Raw genomic sequence first — 21,508 nt, 5'->3', positions numbered from 1 at the left:
AGTTCTAATCCCAAGTCTGCCAGTTGCTTGCTGTATGACCTTGGGTAAGTCACTTCGCTTCTCTGTGCCTCGGTTTCCTCAGCAGTAAAATGGGGATTACCTGGTCTCCCTCCTTCTTAGACAGTGAGCCCCATGCGGGACAGGGACCGTGTCCAACCTAATCAACTTGTACCTACCCCAGCGTTTAGAACAGTGTATGATGCATAGTTAGCACTTAACAAATACCATAAAACAAAACGGGGGGGGGTGCCATCCTTTCCTGGGGGACTCTTAGAGCACAAAAGAACTTTAAAGACTCCGGCAGGAGCTTCCTTTCTTCTTCCTTTCTTCCTTGGGACCACCTCCGTTTTTCCTCTTTCCAGCCCCCCGGGTTCCCATCCAGTCAGTTTACGGCCAGAAATTCTCCCGTCTCCACAAAGACGTGGCTCTCGAGTCAGCTGCTGAGCACCTGTTGTGGCCCAGCTGTGTTGCAGCTGATGGGGGCCTTCAGCTGAGGGGGCTTCCTCTCCCTCCTCACCCCAACCCGTCACCCCGAGACCTTCCACAGCCCTGCTCTCCTTCCATCCTCTCTCTTTCCATCCTATTTCGCCTTCCCCTTGTCCTGTCCCTCTATTCCCCTTCTCTAGTCTGGATTCCCCACTCCTCTTCCCTCCTCACCAGGTGGTTCATCCACCCAGCCCCTCCCTAGTTTCCCCTCCCTCCTTCCTTTCCTCATCACCTCTTTCTCCTGCACTTATTGTTGTTAAGTGCTCACTGCGTGCCAAGCTCTGTATCATCAGGGATATTTACCGAGAGAAGCAGCGTGGCTCAGTGGAAAGAGCACGGGCTTTGGAGTCAGGGCTCATGAGTTTGAATCCCAGCTCTGCCACTTGTCGGCTGTGTGACTGTGGGCAAGTCACTTAACTTCTCTGTGCCTCAGTTCCCTCATCTGTAAAATGGGGATTAAGATTGTGAGCCCCACGTGGGACAACCTGATTCCCCTATGTCTACCCCAGCGCTTAGAACAGTGCTCGGCACATAGTAAGCGCTTAACAAATACCAACATTATTATTATTATTACTGTGTTTAGAGCACTGTACTGAGCTTCTGGGAGAGTACAGTGTAACATTCAATACAATATACGGTATAATGGTAGACACGTTCCCTGCCCACAGTGAGCTTAGTCTGTACTAAGTGCTTGCGTAGATACGAGATAACCAGGTCCCATGTGGAGCTCACAGTCTTAGGTAGGAGAGAGGACAGGTATCGAATCCCCATTTTCCAGATGAGGAGGCTGAGGCCCAGAGAAGTTAAATGACTTGCCCAGGGTCCTACAGCGGACCAGCGGCAGAGGCTGGGATTAAAAGAATCCTCCGACCCTGCTCTTTCTACTAGGCCCCGCTGCTCCTCTTAATCCCTAGCCAGTCCCCCTCCAGAAGTGGCAGAATGGTGGCTCGTAGAACAAGGCTCGTTGAGACGGACCCGGGGTAATCACACTTACAGAACCGGACCTATCAGGCTGCTATTAAGAAGTCAGCATGATGCTGACAATCATCACCGACGTGATCCTTGCAATCACAGCCAGAAGCAGGAAGAACCCAAGAGTCACGGTGTCATTTTCCCATTGAACTAAGAAAAGAACCCTCACCCACCCCGTACATTATTACCCCAAGCCTTACTCTGACTCTAATCGTTACCCGCCTCCTTCCAACTAAGAGCTTGAGCAATCAGACTGAGACTGCAGCAAGAGGGATGGAGAACTGATCTCAGAATGATTTGTTCTCCGTCTTAATGGCCGGAAGACGCGGGACGGGTCAGTGGCCAGTGGCCGGGGGGAAGGGGAAGGAGGCTGCGGAGCCTCCGTTCCTGAGTCCTCCACCAGAGTAGAACCTTCGTTCAAGTAGGGAAGAGGCCGGGCTGCCTGGAGACAGAGGGGGGAGCAGAATAAGACCTGTAAAAGCTAGAGAAGCAGCATGGCCTTCATGGAAAGAGCCCAGGTCCTGGGTTCTAATCCTGGCTCTGCCACTTGCCTGTTGTGTGACCTTGGGAAAGTCTCTTCACTTCTCTGTGCCTTAGTTTCCTCCTCTATACAACGGAGCTTCTCCCTCTAACTTAGACTGAGCCCTGTGTGGGACAGGGACTGTGTCCAGCCTGATTAACTTGTATTTCCCTCAATGCTTAGAACAGGGCTCGACACATAGAAAGTACTTAAGCATAATCATCATCATCATCATCATCATAATGGTAATAATTAATTATAATAAGGGGGCCCTGGCTTCTCCATCCCAACTCTCATCGCAATATTTCATCACTTTGCCTTGAGCTTGTTTCCTTTCCCAACCAACTCTTCTCTCTCCAGGCCCTCTCCAGCCTCCTCACCAAACTGCCCTCTTCTGAGTTGGGTCCCGAAACAGCCAGTGGTTGCGGGGGGAAGCGATGGGCTGGCGGCTTTAGTTATTAATAATAACAATGGTATTTATTAAGCACCTACTAGGTGTTGAGCACTGGAGAAGATACAAGATAATCAGGTCAGACACAGCCCCTGTTCCATATAGGACTCAAAATCTAAGGAGGGAGAAGAGATATTGAATCCCCATTTTACACCAGGAGGTAACTGAGGCCCTCTAAACTGTAAGCTTGTTGTGGGCAGGGAACCGTGTCTGTTTATTGTTCTATTGTACGCTCTCAAGCGCCTAGCACAGTGCTCTTCACACAGTAAGCGCTCAATAAATATGATTGACTGCAGGCATGTGGTGAAGCGGGGATTAGAACCCAGGTTCCCTGACTCCCAGGCCTGTACTCTTTCCACTAGACCATGCTCCTCCTCCAATTCTGGGTAATAATAGTAAATATTAGTGTACTTGTTAAGCGCTTACCATGTGCCAAGCACTGTTCTAAAAGTGCTGGGATAGATACAGATTAATCAGGTTGGACACAGTCCCTGTCTCGCATGGGGCTCATGCTTACCTCTCCCTTCCCATCCCCACAGCACTGTACTCGTCCGCTCAACTGTATATATTTTCGTTACCCTATTTATTTTGTTAATGAATTGTACATCGCCTTGATTCTATTTAGTTGCCATCGTTTTTACGAGATGTTCTTCCCCTTGACTCTGTTTATTGCCATTGTTCTCGTCTGTCCGTCTCCCCCGATTAGACCGTAAGCCCGTCAAACGGCAGGGACCGTCTCTATCTGTTGCCGACTTGTTCATCCCAAGCGCTTAGTACAGTGCTCTGCACATAGTAAGCGCTCAATAAATACTATTGAATGAATGAATGAATTTTAATCCCCATTTTCCCTATGAAGTAACTGAGGCCCAGAGAAGTGAAGTGACTTGCCCAAGGTCACACAGCGGACACGTGGCGGAGCCGGGATTAGAACTAGAGCTTCCTGACTCCCAGGCCCATGCTTTATCAACTGAACCACGCTGCTTCTCTAAGCTCAGTGGCCTCTTCGTTGCTGAGCTACTCCAGGTGCTAGACCCCTTGAGGTGAGCTGAGTCCAAGGATGGGAATAAGGTAGTAATAATAATAATAATGTTGGTATTTGTTAAGCGCTTACTATGTGCAGAGCAATGTTCTAAGAGCCGGGGGTAGATACAGGGGAATCAGGTTGTCCCACGTGAGGCTCACAGTCTTAATCCCCATTTTACAGATGAGGCACAGAGAAGTTAAGTGACTTGCCCACAGTCACACAGCTGACAAGCGGCAGATCCGGGATTCGAACCCATGACCTCTGACTCCCAAGCCCGGGCTCTTTCCACTGAGCCACGCTGCTTCTCGGGTGACCACAGAAGCCGTATCGGGCAGGGCTGTCTCTCTGTTTGAGGTTCTGCCCCACCGTCAGGGTGGCAGAAGGCTGCAGAGCCACAATGCCAGTGGCACAGCTGCAGCGGAGGGGACAAGGAGTGAAGAAGTTACTTGGCATCCTCTTCTTCCTTCTCGACGGCAACGGCGGCAACAGCTGGCACCGCTGCCCGGTCGATCCCCGAGTATTCCCGGCCGGGGGTTTCCGAAGACGTCTAGACGTTTTTCCGGCCGTCCAGGAAACTCCCCGGGAACGGCCCCAGGTGGGTCAGTTCAAATGGGACCCTTGCCACCGTCTCGGCCCCGGCTGCCACCCAAACTGAAGCAGGAGCGGCTTGGGCTCAATAGGCCCGCCGCAGGGGTGGGAGTGACGGCGAGGTTCCCCGTCATCCCTCCAGCCTGCTTGGAGCCCCCAAATTCTGGTCTCCTTTGACAGGGACCTCATTAACTCCCCAACGCAGTGATGCAACTGACAGACTTCCCGGCCAGGCGGGGCCCTTCCCCTTCGCCCAGGCAGGCACATGGATTCACATCCGTGTCCTCCCAGCCGAGCCCCGCGGCCTGCCTGCGGGGAAGGCGGTATGTAGGTGGGTGCCAAGGGGAGGGACGGCGGCGAGGAGGGCCAGGAGATGCGGAGTCGAGGGTGCCTGGGTTCTGGGAAGGAAGGGAGGTTTGTCTCCGGAGTGAGTGTGCGGAAGGGAGTCTCGCACACAGAACAGTTTTCTAACTTTTATTTGGGAAACATCATAGCTTGGACCCAGATAGCCCACCCTCTCGCCCTCAGACCGCTCACCTCTTGCAGACCTCACCTTTCCCCTCCGGCCCCTCCCTGTCCCAGGACCCAGAGGTGGGGTGGGGTCTGCCTCTCAGAGGGTGGGCTGCGTAGACAGTCCCCTTCAGAAGCCCCTAAGGGCCGGGGCGGGGGCAGTCGGCCCAGGCTGACCCATCTCGGGCTTGGCGGGTTGTGGGGATGCTGTGGAAGGGCTCCTCGCCAGGTCTGGACGGTGGGAGCCGGTGAGGGGGATGGGTGTAGGGGCGGGGGTGAGTGGGCGGCTGACCCCGAGGGTGGCACGAGGCTCTACTGGGAACCACACTGAGGCCAGATGAGTGGCCACGGGACCAGCGATGGTGGGGCTCGGCCTGGAAATCAGGTCCCAACACCCACCCTCCTCCCAGCTGAGAGCGGACTCCTCCCGAGGTGCTGGGGCAGCGGGGCGTGGGCTGAGACGGCCTCCACTGGACGCCACGACTCAGGAGGGCGGGGTGGGGCGGGGGCGGGGGAGGAAGAGGGCAGGGCATGCAGGTCCCCCACTCAGTGCTCCTTGGCCTTGGCCCCCGGTTGCCCCTGGGCACCCCCGCCCCACAGACGCCGATAGTTGAGCAGAGCCAGGCCCACGTTGATGGCGTAGGTGGTGATGCAGATGAAGCAGAAGTCGTGCAGGACGAAAAACAGGATCCAGGCGAGGTACAGGGAACCGGCGAGCGAGAGCAGCGAGCTGAGGGCCAGCACCACTGATGTCCAGGGGGCCCGGGAGCAGCCTGGGGTGGGCGGGGGACACGACAGGGACCGGGGAGAGACGGTTAGGGAGCAGCAGAGGAGACTTCGGGAAGGGGAAGGGCCGATAAGACGATGGGAGACGATGAGGGATGCCCCCTCTAGACTGTAAGCTCGTTGACGGCAGGGAATATGTTATATTGTACACTCCCAAGTGCTTGGAACAGTGCTCTGCACACAGTCAATAAATATGACTGAGTGGGAAAAGTGGGGATTGGACTCCGGCTGGAATGGGGTGCTCCTGGGCTGCGTACTACCTGCCTCCAAACCAGCTCTGGACCTCCTTGCCCACAGTCCCTGTAGAGTCCCGCTGGGTCTGCCCCAAGGACTGGGTGTACAAGCCACTGGACCCTCAGCGGGACCACACATCTCCATGGCTCAAAAGTTCGGCCCCACACACGCAGGCAGAGACAGCAGCCTGCCCAGGGCCTGCCTCCACACGTCTGATCCTTGGGCAGCCCGGTCAGAGGCCAGGATGGGGACTAATGACAGAACAATAATAATGATAATAGTATTTGTTAAGCGCTTACTACGTACCAAGGACTGGGGTGGAATCAAGCAAGTTGGGTTAGACCCAGTCCCTGTCCCAAGTGAGGCTCTGTCTCAATCCCCATTTTACAGATGAGGGAACTGAGGCACAGAGAAGTGAAGTGACTTGCCCAAGGTCACCCAGCGGACAAGGGGCCGATCCGGGACTAGACCCCAGGTCCTTCTGATTCCCAGACTCTGTAGTCTATCCACTACGCCATGCTGCTTCTCAGCATGGTGGAGACAGGTGGGGAGTTTAGGAATAATCAATGGTATTTATTGAGTGCTATGTGCAGAGGAGTCAATCGTATTTATTGGGCGCTTACTACTCAACTAAGCGCTTGGGAGATTTCAATATAACAATATAACAGACACATTCTAAGCGCTTGGGAGAGTATAATCCAACAGGATTAGCAGATACATTCCCTGCCCATAAGGAGCTTGCAGTCCAGAGGCAGACTGGGGAAAATGTTGGAAGAAATAAGGAAAGTCGGAGAAGGGCCCTGGTGGGGGGACAGGGAGAGGGGAGAGGGGCTGAGGGTCCGCACTCACCAAGCAGGAGCTGCAGGCTGTAGAAGAGGAGGCCGAAGACGCTGTTGGGCTGGTTTAGAGAACTGTCTGGGCCCAGGACCATCTCAACCAGGCCGAAGCCCCGGCCCCACCTGAGGGAGGGGATCCGGTCATGGCGGGTGTCGGGGTCCACCGCGCTTGGCTGGACCGCGGTGGCTACCCTGGACCCTAAAGCTCGGGGACCCACGACTCGCGCCGAGCGGGTGGGCACCCATGCACCCATCCCTCCCCCTGCAGCGGCTGAGGATGCTCCCCCCACCTCCTTCAGGGGACACAGAAAGTGGTCGCAGGGCAGGGAGCAAATCCAAGCCTGCCTCCCCGCCCACCCTGAGTCCCCTAATAGTAATAATAATTGTGGTATTTGTTAGGTGCTTACTGTGTGCTAGGCACTGTACTAAGCTCTGGTAGATACATGCTAATTCATTCATTCAGTCGTATTTACTGAGCGCTTACTGTGTGCAGAGCACTGTACTGTAGTGTTTGGGAATGTACAACACAACCATAAACAGTGACATTCCCTGTCCACAACGAGCTTAGTGTCTAGATGTGGGGAGAGAGAGACAGACATCAATGCAAGTAAATTACAGATATGTACATCAGAGAAGCAGCGTGGCTCAGCGGAAATGGCCCGGGCCTGGGAGTCAGAGGTCGTGGGTTCTTATCCCGCCTCTGCCGCTTGTCAGCTGTGTGACTGTGGGCAAGTCGCTTAACTTCTCTGTGCCTCAGTTACCTCATCTGTAAAATGGGGATCAAGACTGTGAGCCCCACGTGGGACAACCTGATTACCCTGTATCTCCCCCGGCGCTTAGAACAGTGCTGTGCACATAGTAAGTGCTTAACAAATACCAGCATTATTGAGTGCTGTGGGGCAGGGAGGGTGGGGAAGAGCAAAGGGAGCAAGTCAGGGCGATACGGAAAAGAGTGGGAGATGAGGAAATGTGGGCTTAGTCTGGGAAGGCCCCTTGGAGGAGATGTGCCTTCGATACGGCTTTGAAGTAGGGGAGAATAATTGGATTTATGGAGGGAGGGCGTTCCCGGCCAAAAGCTGGACATGAGGGAGAGGTCAGTGGCGAGACAGGGGAGATCGAGGCACATTGAGAAGGTTGGCATTAGGGGAGTGAAATGTGTGGGCTGGGTTATAAAAGGAGAGAAGCAAAGTGAGGTAGGAGGGACCAAGGTGATGGAGTGCTTTAAAGCCAATGGTGAGGAGTTTTCGTTTGATACACAGGTGGATGGGCAACCACTGGAGTTTTTTGAGGAGAGGGGTGACGAGTCCTGAACGTTTTTGTAGAGAAATGATCCGAGCAGCAGAGTGAAATATGGACTGGAGTGGGGAGAGATTGGAGTCTGGGAGGTCAGCAGGAGGCTGATGCAGGAATCCAAGCAGGATAGGATGAGTGATTGTACTAACGTGGAAGCACTTTGGATGGAGAGGACAGGGTGGATCTTAGCGATGTTGTGAAGGTGGGACCGACAGGATTTGGTGACAGAATGAATATGTGGGTTGAATGGCAGAGAGGGGTCGAGGATAACGCCAAGGTAATGGGCTTGTGAGATAGGAAGGACGGTGGTGCCATCTACAGTGACGAGAAGGGGGAGGACAGGGTTTGGGTGGGAAGATGAGGAGCTCTGTTTTGGACACGTTATGTTTGAGGTGACAGGAGGACATCCAAGTAGAGACATCTTGAAGGCAGGAGGCGATGCGAGACTGGAGAGAGAGGTCAGGGCTGGAGATGGAGATTTGGGTGTCACCCGCATAGAGGTGGTAGTTGAAGCCATGGGAGCAGATAAGTTCTCCAAGGAAGTGGGTGTAGATGGTGAATAGAAGGGACCCAGAACTGAACCTTGAGGAATCCCCACAGTTAGGAAGTGGGAGGCAGAGGAGCCCTCGAAGGAGATTGAGAATGATAAGATAGGAGAGATAAGAGGAGAACCAGGAGAGGACAGAGTCAGTGAAGCCAAGGTGGGATAACGTGTCCAGGAGAAGGGGGTGATCCACAGTGTCGATAATCAGGTTGGACACAGTCCCTGCCCGCACAGGGCTCTCGGTCGTAATCCCCATTTTACCGATGAGGGAACTGAGGCACAGAAGTGCCCAAGGTCACATGGCAGGCGAAAGGCAGAGCTGGGATTAGAAGCCAGGTCCTTCTCTCAGGCCCGGGCTCTATCCACTAGGCCATGCTGCTTCTCTAGCCAGGTCATGTTGCTTTCTTCTCCTGCTGTCCATAATGATGGGGAACCCCAAACCTCCAGAGTCCCAGGCACATAGTAAGCACTTAACAAATTCAATTATTATTATTATTATCAACTCGACAGAAAAAAGCAGTGTGGTCTATTGGAAAGAGCACAGGCCTAGGGATCAGAGAACCTTCATTGTAATCCTGGCTCTACCACTTGTCTGCTGGGGTGACCTTGGGCAAGTCATTTAACTTCTCTGAGCCTCAGTTACCTATCTGTAAAATGGGGATGAAGACTGTGAGCCCTACATGGGACAAACTGATGACCCTGTATCTACCCCAGCACTTAGAACAGTGCTTGGCACATAGTAAGCGCTTAACAAATAACAACATTATTATTATTTAACTTCTCTGTCCATCAGTTTCCTCATGGGTAAAATGGGGATTAAATCTCCAACTTTGAGGCCCGTGTGGGACAGGGACTGGTGTCCAACCTGATGATCTTGTATTTACCCCGGTGCTTACTACAGTACTTAGAACCTAATAAGGGCTTAACAAGAACGCCCTCCCCACCCCCCCAAGCACACACATATGCAAAAAGAGCTTAAAGAGCTAATGGGTCATCCTTGTGGAAATGTCCTGGAGGCAAGAGGAAATGTGAGGCAGGTGAGAGGTCAGAGCTGGTGAGGTAAATTTGGGAAAGTCAGAGGCCTCCCCAGGCTCAGGCCTCCCCTCAAATCTTGTCTCCATGGTCGGACCAAGTCTGGTTCAGGTCTGGCCAGGTCTGGGCCAGGTTTAGACCTTCCCGTTGACCACTTCCCTGCTCGGGGCCGTGAGGACTGGAATCCCCCAGCCCTGTGCCTGGGGCTCTACAGTAGTAGTTTTTACTGGAGTCCTCTGGAATTAAAATAATTGCAAATGTGTCGACAGAGCCTATGGAAACGAGGCACAAGCCCCTTCACCCTGACCTTCTTGGAGTCCCCTTGGAGCCAAGGAAGCCCTGTCTGACCCAATCCTCCTGGTCTTGTCATAATCATGATAATAATAATAATGATGGCATTTGTTAGGTTTGAAAAACAGCGTGGCTTAGTGGTAAGAGCCCGGGCTTGGGAGTCAAAGGTTGTGGGTTCTAATTTCGGCTCCGCCCCTTGTCAGCTGTGTAACTTTGGGCAAGTCACTTTACTTCTCTGTGCCTCAGTTCCCTCATCTGTTAAATGGGGATTAAGACTATGAGCCCCATGTGGGACAACCTGACTACCTTGTATCTACCCAGTGCTTAGAACAGTGCTTGGCACATAGTAAGCACTTAACAAATACCAACATCATCATTATTATTAAGTTCTTAGAACAAGAACTGTTCTAAGCCCTGGGCTAGATATAAGTTAATCAGGTTGGACACAGTTCCTGCCTCACGGGTCTCACACTCTTATCCCCATTTTACAAGCTGAGGTAACTGAGACCCAGAGAAGTGAAGCGACGGGCCTAAGGTCAAATAGCAGACACGTGGCCGAGCCGGGATTAGAACCCAGGTTCCTCTGACTCCCAGGCTGGTGCTCTGTCCCCTAGACCACCGACTTCTCAGCCCCTGAGGGTCTGCCGGGGTGGGGAGGCCTGCCTAGGGACACTTTCCTCCAGGAGCCCCGGGGGCCTTGTGAGAAAGAACTCGTCCAAGGGGCCCGACAGACAGAGTGCCCCGGTTGCCCTTACTCCTCATTCTCCCACCTCTCCCGCTACCTCTCTGTTCCAGGGAGAACAAATGGCAACCAACCCCGCCGGAACAAGGGTTCCCGGTCATCCAAGGAGACCCTACTGGTCCTTGCTCCCACCCTTCCCCCCTCGCTCTGCACTTTCAACCTCTCACTCACCTTCGGTTCCTTCCCCTCTCTGCCGTCAAGCAGGCCCAGACTACCAAGAGCCTTCTCTCGGCCAAGACGGGTGGGCCTCTTCTCCATCCTCAACCTCTGATTTAGCTCTCAGCTGCCTGCCAAGCCGTTGACCCTTCCCTCATTCTGGAAGCTCTCCTCGGCCTCGGTTTCGCCTGCGTGGAACCCACTCAGTTCTCATCCTAGCTCTCCGACCCCTCTTTCCTCAGTCTCCAGCGCTGACTTGTCTCTCTCCTTTCCCACCCATTAACTGAGGGGATTCACAAGGCTCTCTCTGTTCTGGGCACCCTAGTCATCTCACTCTCCACTCATTTTTCTGGGGAAAGAATTCATCCTATGTGCAAAGCACTGCCCTAAGCACTTGGGAGAGTACAATATAACAATAAATAGGCACGCTGCCATGATTTCAGCTCCTGTAACCCCTCTGCGGGGGATTCCCAAATCTACCTCACCAGCCCTGACCTCTCACCTGCCTCACATTTCCTCTTGCCTCCAGGACATCTCCCCAAGGATGACCCATTAGCTCCTTAAACTCTTTTTGCATGCGTGCCTGCGGTGCGGGTGCGTGCTGGTGAGGGCATTCTTGTTAAGCCCTCATTAGGTTCCAAGTACTTTATTAAGCACTGGGGTAATAATAATGTTGGTATTTGTTAAGCGCTTACTATGTGCCGAGCACCGTTCTAAGCGCTGGGGTAGACACAGGGGAATCAGGTTGTCCCACGTGGGGCTCACAGTCTTAATCCCCATTTTACAGATACAAGATAATCAGGTTGGACACCAGTCCCTGTCCCACACGGGCCTCAAAATTGGAGATTTAATCCCCGTTTAACCCATGAGGAAACTGATGGACAGAGAAATTAAATGACTTGCCCCAGGTCACCCCAGCAGACAAGTGGCAGAGCCAGGATTACAACCAAGGTTCTCTGATCCCTAGGCCTGTGGTCTTTCCAACAGGCCACGCTGCTTTTTTCTGTCGGCTTAATAATAATAATAACTGTATTTGTTAAATGCTTACTATGTGCCAAGCACTGTTCTAAGCACCGAGGTAGATACAAGGTAATCAGGTCCTCCCACGTGGGGCTCACCGTCTTAACCCCCATTTTACAGGTGAGGTAACAGACACAGAGAAGTTAAGTGACTTGCTCAAAGTCACACAGGTGATAAGTGGCGGAGTCAGTATTACAACTAAAGTTTTCTGACCCCTAGGCCTGTGCTCTTTCCAATAGGCCACACTGCTTTTTTCTGTCGGCTTAACTCCATTCTCCCTGTTCCACTTTAGATTTATCTTTGGTTCCTCTTTCAGCTCCCTGAGTCAGTTTGTCTCTAAGGGCTGCTGGTTTTTCCTCCTGTGCCGTTTCCTGGTTCCACCCCTTCCCACACCTTCGCAAGCCACCATCCTGATACAAATCCACAACACCTCCCAACTGGGCACCATTATCAGCCCAGCCTCCAACCTCTCCCCACATCAGTCCGCACTCCACGCTACTTCTCGATGTGTGCAAGCCTTATATACGTAATTCAAGCAGGCTACTCCTGAAACATGCACTCAACCTTCCAGTCTCTTGTCTAGCCGGTGTATCTCGGTTTCCTCCTGACTGCCTAACGAAATAATTTTGTGGCCGCCTGCCTCCCCCATTAGGCTGGAAACTCCTGGGAGACAAGGTTGGTGTCTTTTACCTCTCTCGTCTTCTCCCAAGTGTTCATTCAATAGTATTTATTGAGCGCTTACTATGTGCAGAGCACTGTACTAAGCGTTTGGAATGAACAAGTCGGCAACAGATAGACAGTCCCTGCCGTTTGATGGGCTTATGGTCTAATCGGGGGAGATGGACAGACGAGAACAATGGCAATAAATAGAGTCAAGGGGAAGAACATCTCATAAAAACAATGGCGACTAAATAGAATCGAGGCGATGTACATTTCATTAACAAAATAAATAGGGTAATGGAAATATATACAGTTGAGCGGACGAGTACGGTGCTGAGGTGATGGGAAGGGAGAGGGGGAGGAGCAGAGGGAAAGGGGGAAAAGAGGGTTTAGCTGCGGAGAGGTGAAGGGGGGGGTGGCAGAGGGAGGAGAGAGAGAAGAGGAGCTCAGTCTGGGAAGGCCTCTTGGAGGAGGTGAGTTTTAAGTAGGGTTTTGAAGAGGGGAAGGGAATCAGTTTGGCGGAGGTGAGGAGGGAGGGCGTTCCAGGACCGCGGGAGGACGTGGCCCAGGGGTCGACGGCGGGATTAACCGAGGCATTCGCCAATGTCTAAAAATAAGATGACGAACTGAATTTTGAATTTTGGTGAGTTTTATTCGGGTCAACTAAAGATCCTGAGACATAGCATAAAGCCTAGAAAAGTTCCCCATTTCCGGATTCATCTTCACCTTCCTGGTCATGTCATCCCATCAACTACCCTAAACCCTTCTGGAACTATCTGTTTACTTATGTGATTTAACTCCAATTTTCTTGCGCTCGTTACCCATCGCATCTGATGATTTTCCTCTTATTGATACAACTACTAACTACTCCTAATAAATTGAGGTATTTCTTAAGTGCTTACCACATGCCAAGAACTAAGATAGAAGATAATCAGATTTGACACAGTCCCTGTCTCACACAGGGACTGTCTCCCTGACTAAGCAGGAGGGAGAACGGCTTTGCAGTTGAAGAAACTGAGGCACTGAATGGTTAGATGACTTGTCGCAGCAGGCAAGCGACAGAGCCAGGATTAGAAACTTGGACGTCTGGCTCCCAGGCCCTGTGTTCTTTCTACCAGGCCATGCTGCTTTCTGTACACCATCTGTGTCTACCCGTCTTCCCCAAGAGATTGCAAGATCGTGGAGGTAAGGCCATCGTGTATTCCATTTTATTTTTATGTTCCCAGGTGCCTATCAATCAGTGGTATTTATTGAGTGCTTACTATGTGCAGACCACTGGACTGGGCGCTAGGGAGAGTACAACAGAATTAGCAGTCGTGTTCCCTGCCCCGTGTTTCCTGTGTCTACTACATAGTCGATACTCCATAGCCCCCCAATAATTGACTGAAGGGGCTGAGGAAGGTCTAGCTGAGCACTTGAGCCCCAAGCCCTCTGAAGGCCGGCCCTAAAGCAGTGTCTCTTACAGTGCCAGTGCGGTCCCACTGCCATTCTAGAAGAGGAAGCTGGATTGCTTGATGGTCTGTGGGTTCTAAACCCGGCTCTGCCACTTATCCGCTGCGTGACCTTGGGCCAACCACTTCACTTCTCTGGGCTTCAGTTTCCTCCTCTGGGAAATGGTGATTAAGACTGTGGGACGAGGACTGTGTCCAACCCCATTACCTTGTATCTGCCCCAGTGCTTAGTACAGTGCCTGGTACGTAGTAAATGCTTAATACTAAAATTATGATTATTGTTAATATTATGGACAGATGAAGTTGATTCTTTCCATGTGAGGACTTAGCCAGCAAAAATCACTCCCCGAGAAGCCCCGCAGATCCGCCGGGTAGCTCCGAGGAAGCCCGCTCATCCAGGGTCCGGGGAGGAGACCAGGGAGGCAGAAAGCGCAGGATCCAGGCAGAGCATGGGGAAGCAGCATGACCTAGTGGGGTTAACCCGGGCCTGGGAGTTGGAAGGACGCGGGTTCTAGTCTTGGCTCCGCCACCTGACTGCTGTGTCACCTTAGGTAAGTCACTTCACTGGGCCTCAGTTCCCTCATCTGGAAAATGGGGATTAAGACTGTGTCCAACCTGATTAGACTGTATCTACTCCAGTGCTTAGCCCAGGGCTTGACACATAGTAAGCTCTTAACAAATGCCATCATCATCAGGGCCGGGGCCTGGGGAAGCCAACGACTCCCTGGTCTCCAGGATGTATCCCACTCTCTGCAAGAAGCCCGAGCTGCGGCCCTCAGGATGCAGGCCCCCAGAGACACATGGGCCTGGACCATCTGTGCCGCCCGGAACCCCAGGGTGGGAATGAATGCCAGGCTGCCCATGCTCATCAGGATCCACCCCCATCTGCACTAACGGAAGAGAGGGGGCTGCTAATGGAGAAGCAGCATGGCTTAGTGGAGAAAGCATGGGCTTGGGAGTCAGAGGACATGAGTTCTAATCCTGGCTCCGCCACTTGTCTGCTCTGTGACTTCGGTTAAGTCATTTAACTTCTCTGTGCCTTAGTTACCTCATCTATAAAATGAGGACTAAAACTGTGAGCCTCCTGGGGGACAACCTGATTGCCCTGCATCTACCCCAGCACTTAGAACGGTGCTCGGCACTATGTGCTCGGCACTATGTGCTCGGCACATAGTGAATGCTTAACAAATACCAACATTATTATTAATATTAATGTCCAATCCCTGGTGCCTGCCAGGACGCTGAGCACGACAAAGGGCAGACTGGGTATAAATGCTGATACATGTCTGGGAGAGAGAGAGAGAGTTGGGTTTGCTGTCTGTTGTGGGGTCAGTCCACTGGTGAAGCCCACTGCTTCCTAGAGCATCAGTCCACACTGGATGGCAAATCAGCTTCCGTGTTCACCTCCCTGCCTCCTGTCTCTCCCCACTCTGCCGCCCGCATCCTTTTTCTACAAAAACGTTCAGGCCATGTTTCCCCACTCCTTAAGAACCTCCAGCGGTTGCCCATCCACCTCCGCCTCAAACACAGACTCCTTACACCACTGGCTTTAAAGCAGTCGATCACCTTGCCCCCTCCTCTCTCACCCCTCTACTCTCCTACTGCAACCCAGCCCGCATACTTCAACTGCTCTAATGCCAACTTTCTCACTGTACCTCGATGTCTATCTCGCTGTTGACCTCTCATCCATGTTCTGTCTCTGGCCTGGACCTCCCTCCCTCCTCATATCTGCCAGACAGTGACTCCCCGCAACTTCAAACCCTTACTGAAGGCACATCTCCCCCAGGAGGTCTTCCCTGACTAAGCCCTCTTTTCCTTTTCTTTCTTCCACTCCCTTCTGCGCCGTCGTGACTTGTTCCCTTTATTCATTCCCCGCTCCCAGCCCACATCACTTATGTAGATAGCTGTAATTCAGTTATTGATATTAATGTCTGACTCTCCTTCTCGACTGTTAGCTCATCTGGGGCAGGGAATGTCTGTTATATTGTTATATAGTATTCTCCCAAGCCCTTAGGACAATGCTCTGCACTGACTGACTGACTGAATCCCATCTGTCACAACTACCTTGTGAATTTGAACCAAGTTCAGGTTCGTCCACCTTGAACACGGCCTTGGAATGGACTCTGCTTGGCCAGTCCGGGATGAGGGGGGTCGGAACGGAGGGTGCCAGGGAAAGTCCGGCACGGGCCACCACTTCCTGACCCTGACTCCTCCCGACACACCCGGCCCCCGGCAGAACCAGAAATGGGATTCGTCAGGCCTAGAAGAGGTTCATTCCTTCATTCAATCGTATTTATTGAGCGCTTACTGGGTGCAGAGCACTGTACTAAGTGCTTGGGAGAATATATAGAACAAATAAACAGACACATTCCCTGCCCACAGTGAGCTTACGGACTAGAGGGGGAGACAGACATTAATATAAATAAATTACAGATACGTACCTAAGTGCTGTGGAATTGGGAGCCGGGGAGAACCAAGAGAGCAAGTCAGGGCTAGGCAGAAGGGAATGGGAGAAGAGGAAAAGTGGGGCTCAGTCAGGGAAGGCCACTGGGAGGAGATGGGCCTTCAATAAGGCTTTGAAGCGGTGGAGAGTAACTGTCAGATATGAAGAGGGAGCATTCCAGGCCAGAGGCTGGACATGGGCGAGGGTTCTGTGGCGAAATAGACAAGATCAAGGTACAGGGAGAAGGTTAGCATTAGAGGAGCAAAATGTGCGGGCTGGATTGTAGTAGGAGAGTAGCCGGGTGAGGTAGGAGGGGGCGAGGTGATGGAGGGCTTTAAAGCCAATGCCGAGGAGCTTTGGTTTCACGCGGAGGTGGATGGGCAACCACTGGAGGTTCTTGAGTGGGGAGACGTCCTGAATGTTTCTGTAGAAAAATGACCCAAGCAGCAGAGTGATGTATGGACTGGAGTGGGGAGAGACGGGAGGCCGGGAGGTCAGCAAGGAAGCCGACACAGTAATCAAGGCGCGAGAGGTCAAGTGACTGTATTAACGTAGTAGCAGTTGGATGGAGGGGAAAGGGTGGATTTTAGCGATGTTTTGATCTTGGAACTGACAGAATTTAGTGGTGGATTGAATCTGTGGGCTGAATAAGAGAGATGCCTGGGGTTTTGGGGCAGGTGGATCTCCCTGGGTCAATCACACATGTGCAGTGGTTTGCCCAGTCAGAACTGCTTAGAAATGGGAGTTCTGGGATGCTCGCAGGGTGTCTGGAAGATGCCCTGACCTGCAGGACCTATAAGATGGGCCGGGCCCAAAACCAAATAATAATAATAATAGTATTTGTTAAGCATTTACTATGTGCCAGGACTATACTAAGCAATGGAGTAGATACAAGGTAATTGGGTTGGACACAGTCCCTGACCCGCATAGGGCTCACAGTCTTAATCCCCATTTTAGAGACGAGGAGACTGAGGCACAGAGAAATTATGTGACTTGCCCAAGGGTAAGCAGCAGACAAGTAGCAAAGTGGGATTAGAACCCAGGTCCTCCAACTCCCAGGCTTTTGGTCTTTTCACTAGGCCATGCTGCTTCCCCTATCAGCTCTGGAGAGGAAAAGGGAGGGGAATGGGTGGGGGGGATGAAGAAGTGCTGTTTGCTAGGCCTCCCGTCCCAGTGAGGGACCCTGCTCAGCTCTCTCCACCTCCTCCCTCGGCCCCCTTAATCTAAGAAGCCTTGACCTCCTGACCCCAGGGGTGGACAATTTATTTACCAAAAAATGAATGACCTTTGGTCATGGTAGGGATGTCCAGGCTGTGAATTACAAAATCCCCAGGGCAGGTCAACCACCTCCTCTTCTGGTTGAACATTTCCAAACATCTCCAGCCCTCAGTGTCACCCCATGCTCTCTCAGGGTCCTCAACCCCACACTCCCTGCCCCAGTTTTGTTAATGGTATGGTTTGGGCGCTTACTATATGCCCAGCATTGTAGTAAACGCAGGGGTAGCTATAATATAATAATAATTGTGGTATCTGTTAAGCACTTAACTATGTACCAGGCACTGTACTAAGCGCTGGGGTGGATACAAGCAGATAATAACGATGGTATTTGCTAAGCGCTTACTATTCATTCAATCATATTTATTGAGTGCTTACTGTGTGCACAGCACTAAGCACTTGGAAAGTACAATTCGGCAGCAGATAGAGACAATCCCTAATAATAATAATGTTGGTATTTGTTAAGCGCTTACTCTCTGCCAAGCACTATTCTAAGCACTAGAATAGATAGAACAGTGCTTTGCACATAGTAAGCGCTTAACAAATGCCATCATTATTATTACAATAATAATAATAATAATGTTGGTATTTGTTAAGCGCTTACTATGTGCCGAGCACTGTTCTAAGCGCTGGGGTAGACACAAGGGAATCAGGTTGTCCCACGTGGGGCTCACAGTCTTAATCCCCATTTTACAGATGAGGTCACTGAGGCACCGAGAAGTTAAGTGACTTGCCCAAAGTCACACAGCTGACAAATGGCCGAGCCGGGATTTGAACCCATGACCTCTGACTCCAAAGCCCGTGCTCTTTCCACTGAGCCACGCAGCTTCTCTTTACAAGGTCATCAGGTTGTCCCACGTGGGGCTCACAGTCTTAATCCCCAATTTACAGATGAGGTAACTGAGGCACAGAGAAGTTGAAGTGACTTGCCCAAAGTCACACAGCTGACAAGTGGTGGAGCTGGGATTAGAAGCCATGACCTCTGACTCCCAAAGCCCGGGCTCTTTCCACTAAGCCACGTGTCCCTGCCCCACAGGGGGACAGTCTCAATCCTCATTTTACAGATGAGATAACTGAGGCCCAGAGAAGTGAAGTGACTTGCCCAAGGTCACACGGCAGACAAGTGGCAGAGCCGGAATCAGAACCCAGGACCTTCTGACTCCCAGGCCCGGGCTCTATCTACTGGGCCATGCTGCTTCTCAGCGGATGGGACCCAGTCCCCGTCCCACCCTGGGCTCCCCAGTCTACCGGGGAGGGACAACAGATATCCAGTTGCCCATTTTACAGAGGAGGAAACCGAGGCCCAGCGAGGCCAAGCTTGTTGTGGGCAGGGATTGTCCCTCTTTAAGGCTGTCCTGTACTTTCCCAAGCGCTTAGAGAAGCAGCATGGCCCGCGCTTGGGAGTCAGAGGTCTTGGGTTCTAATCCCAGCTCCACCTCTTGTCAGCTGTATGACTTTGGGCAAGTCACTTCACTGGGCCTCAGTTCCCTCGTTTGTAAAATAAGGATTAATAATAATAATAATAATGATGATGATGGTATTTGTTAAGCGCTTACTATGTGTGAAGTACAGTTCTAAGCACTGGGGGTAGATCCAGGGTAATCAGGTGGTCCCAGAAGGGGCTCACACTTTCAATCCCCATTTTAAGATTAAGATCACAGATTAAGACTGTGAGCCCCACGAGGGACCACCTGATTCCCTCGAATCTCCCCCAGCGTTATGTGCCAAGTGCCAGAGAAGTGAAGTAAGCTGCCCAGGGTCACAGAGCAGACGAGTGGCGGAGCTAGGATCAGAACCCAGGACCTTCTGCTTCCCAAGACCGGGCCCTACCCACTAGGCCCAGAGAAGTAAAGAGAAGCAGCGTGGCTCAGTGGAAAGAGCCCGGGCTTGGGAGTCAGAGGTCATGGGTTCTAATCCTGGCTCCGCCCCTTGTCAGCTGTGTGACTGTGGGCAAGTCACTTCACTTCTCTGTGCCTCAGTTACCTCACCTGTAAAATGGGGATGAAGACTGTGAGCCTCACGAGGGACAACCTGATTACCCTGTATCTACCCCAGCGCTTAGAACAGTGCTCTGCACGTAGTAAGCGCTTAACAAATACAAATACCAACAAATACCAGATGGGACCCAGTCACTGTCCCACCTGGGGCTCCCCAGTCTGCCGGGGAGGGAGAATAGACAATCTGATGATGTCGTATCTCCCTCAGCGCTTAGAAGAGTGCTGGGCACATGGTAAGCGCTTAACAAATACCACCATCAACATTATTATAAATATTATGACAGCACTCTGTACTCAGTAAGCGGTCAATAAGTACGACCACTTTGTGCGAAGCGACTTGCCGAAGAGTGGGCGCGGGTATGAGTGCGGCGGGCTGCAGCCTGCCAGGCCCGCCCTTCATTCATTCAATAGTGAGCGCTTATTATGTGCAGAGCACTGGACTAAGCGCTTGGAATGGACAATTGGGCAACTGATAGAGACCATCCCGGCCCAACGACGGGCTCACGGTCTAAACGGGGGAGACAGACCGCGAAGCAGGGGAGAGCAAAGCAAAAACAAGGCCACATCACCAAGATCAACAGAATCATGGAGATGTACACCTCATTAAGAAAATAAATAGGCTAATAATACAGATGAGCACAGTGCTGGGGGGAAGGGATCAGTCTGGGAAGGCCTCCTGGAGGAGGTGAGCTCCCAGTAGGGCTTTGAAGGGGGGAAGAGAGTTCGTTTGGCGGAGCTGAGGAGGGTGGGCGTTCCAGGTCAGCGGGAGGACACGGGTCAGGGGTCTTTGGCGGGAGAGGGGAGAACGGGGGACGGTGAGGAGGTGGGCGGCAGAGGAGCGGAGCGTGCGGGGTGGGCAGGAGAAAGAGAGAAGGGAGGAGAGGCTGGAGGGGGCAAGGGGATGGAGAGCCTCGAAGCCTAGAGTGAGAAGTTTTTGTTTCGTGTGGAGGTTGACAGGCAACCACTGGGTTGGAGGAGGAGAGAAGGGAGGTGAGGTAGGAGGGGGCCCGGGGGATGGCCAGCTTGGAAACCGAGAGTGAGGAGTAGCTGCTCGATAGAGAGGTTGTTAGGCAACCACAGGACTGGAGAAGGAGAGGAGGGAGGAGAGATAGGAGGGGGCCAGGGGATGGACAGCTTGGAAACCGAGAGTGAGGAGTAGCTGCTCGATAGAGAGATGGATAGGCGACCACTGGACTGGAGAAGGGGAGGAGGGAGGAGAGGTAGGAGGGGGCCGGGGGATGGCCAGCTTGGAAGCCGAGGGTGAGGAGTTTCCTGGGGGGGGAGGGGCCGCCCGTCCGGCTCGGCACGGCCGGTGTCCGGGGTCCGTCCCGGGTCGGGGTCCCGCCTCACCGGGAGGAGAAGACGCGGGAGCAGCTGACGGCCCGGCCCAGGTCGCAGAAGGCTCGGTAGTGTCCGTCCCGGGCTCTCGCCGCTTCCACGTGCAGCGCGTAGGCCGACAGCGCCAGCCCCGCCGCGCACAGCCACAGCCGCGCCCGCCCGGGCCCGTCCCCGCACGCCCCCATCCCCCGCCACACGCCAACCGGGACCGGACACGAAGGCCACACGGGGCTAGGGGGACGGACCGGGCCGGCGGAAGGCAGGACGGGCGGACGGGGCCCGCCCCCACGCCCAACCACGGGGCGGGACCCACCCTCCCCTCCCCGCCCCCCAGGCCTTCATTCCTCCGTTCAGGCATTCAGTGGTATTTATGGCGCCCTGCCTGGGTGCGGAGCACTGGCCTAAGCGCTCGGAATGGCCATGCACTCACTCAGAGCGCGGGCTTTGGAGTCAGAGGTCATGGGTTCCAATCCCGGCTCGGCCACTTGGCGGCTGGGTGACTTTGGGCAAGTCACTTCACTTCTCGGTGCCTCATCTGTCAAATGGGGATGAAGACTGTCAGCCCCACGTGGGACAGCCTGATTCCCCTGTGTCTACCCCAGCGCTTAGACCGTAAGCCCGTCAAACGGCAGGGACCGTCTCTATCTGTTGCCGACTTGTTCATCCCAAGCGCTTAGTCCAGTGCTCTGCACCTAGTAAGCGCTCCATAAATACTATTGAATGAATGAATGAATGCTTGGCACATAGTAAGCGCTTAACAAATACAAACATTATTATTATTATTATAGAGCACTGACTGGGTGCTGAGCACTGGCCTAAGCGCTTGGAATGGCCATGCGGTCAGTAAGTTGTATTTATG

The 21,508-nt window shown here is 52.8% G+C and overlaps 1 protein-coding gene across 1 annotated transcript; it reads right to left on the bottom strand.

Annotated features, from left to right (window-relative positions):
• Positions 1-4,500: 4,500 nt before the first annotated feature.
• Positions 4,501-20,923, bottom strand: VKORC1 (vitamin K epoxide reductase complex subunit 1). The gene is made up of 3 exons (XM_029057719.2): positions 20,662-20,923; positions 6,421-6,530; positions 4,501-5,324 (listed from the first exon to the last, which is right to left on the bottom strand). Exons 1-3 carry the CDS (start codon positions 20,832-20,834, stop codon positions 5,098-5,100), a joined length of 510 nt encoding a protein of 169 aa, XP_028913552.1. The 5' UTR covers positions 20,835-20,923; the 3' UTR covers positions 4,501-5,097.
• Positions 20,924-21,508: the final 585 nt, after the last annotated feature.

Source organism: Ornithorhynchus anatinus, chromosome 2 (genome assembly GCF_004115215.2).
Source record: "Ornithorhynchus anatinus isolate Pmale09 chromosome 2, mOrnAna1.pri.v4, whole genome shotgun sequence".
Taxonomy (NCBI): domain Eukaryota; kingdom Metazoa; phylum Chordata; class Mammalia; order Monotremata; family Ornithorhynchidae; genus Ornithorhynchus; species Ornithorhynchus anatinus.
Note: the sequence above shows the minus strand (reverse complement) of the source record. Positions and strands in the feature narration are given on the sequence as shown.

Coding starts and splice junctions, on each gene's coding strand:
- VKORC1 (XM_029057719.2), bottom strand. CDS start 20,834: ATGGGGGCGTGCGGGGACGGGCCCGGGCGGGCGCGGCTGTGGCTGTGC. Junction 6,531..20,661: donor TCCCGCGTCTTCTCCTCCCG/GTGAGGCGGGAC, acceptor CCCCTCCCTCAG/GTGGGGCCGGGGCTTCGGCC. Junction 5,325..6,420: donor CAGCCTGCAGCTCCTGCTTG/GTGAGTGCGGAC, acceptor CGCCCACCCCAG/GCTGCTCCCGGGCCCCCTGG.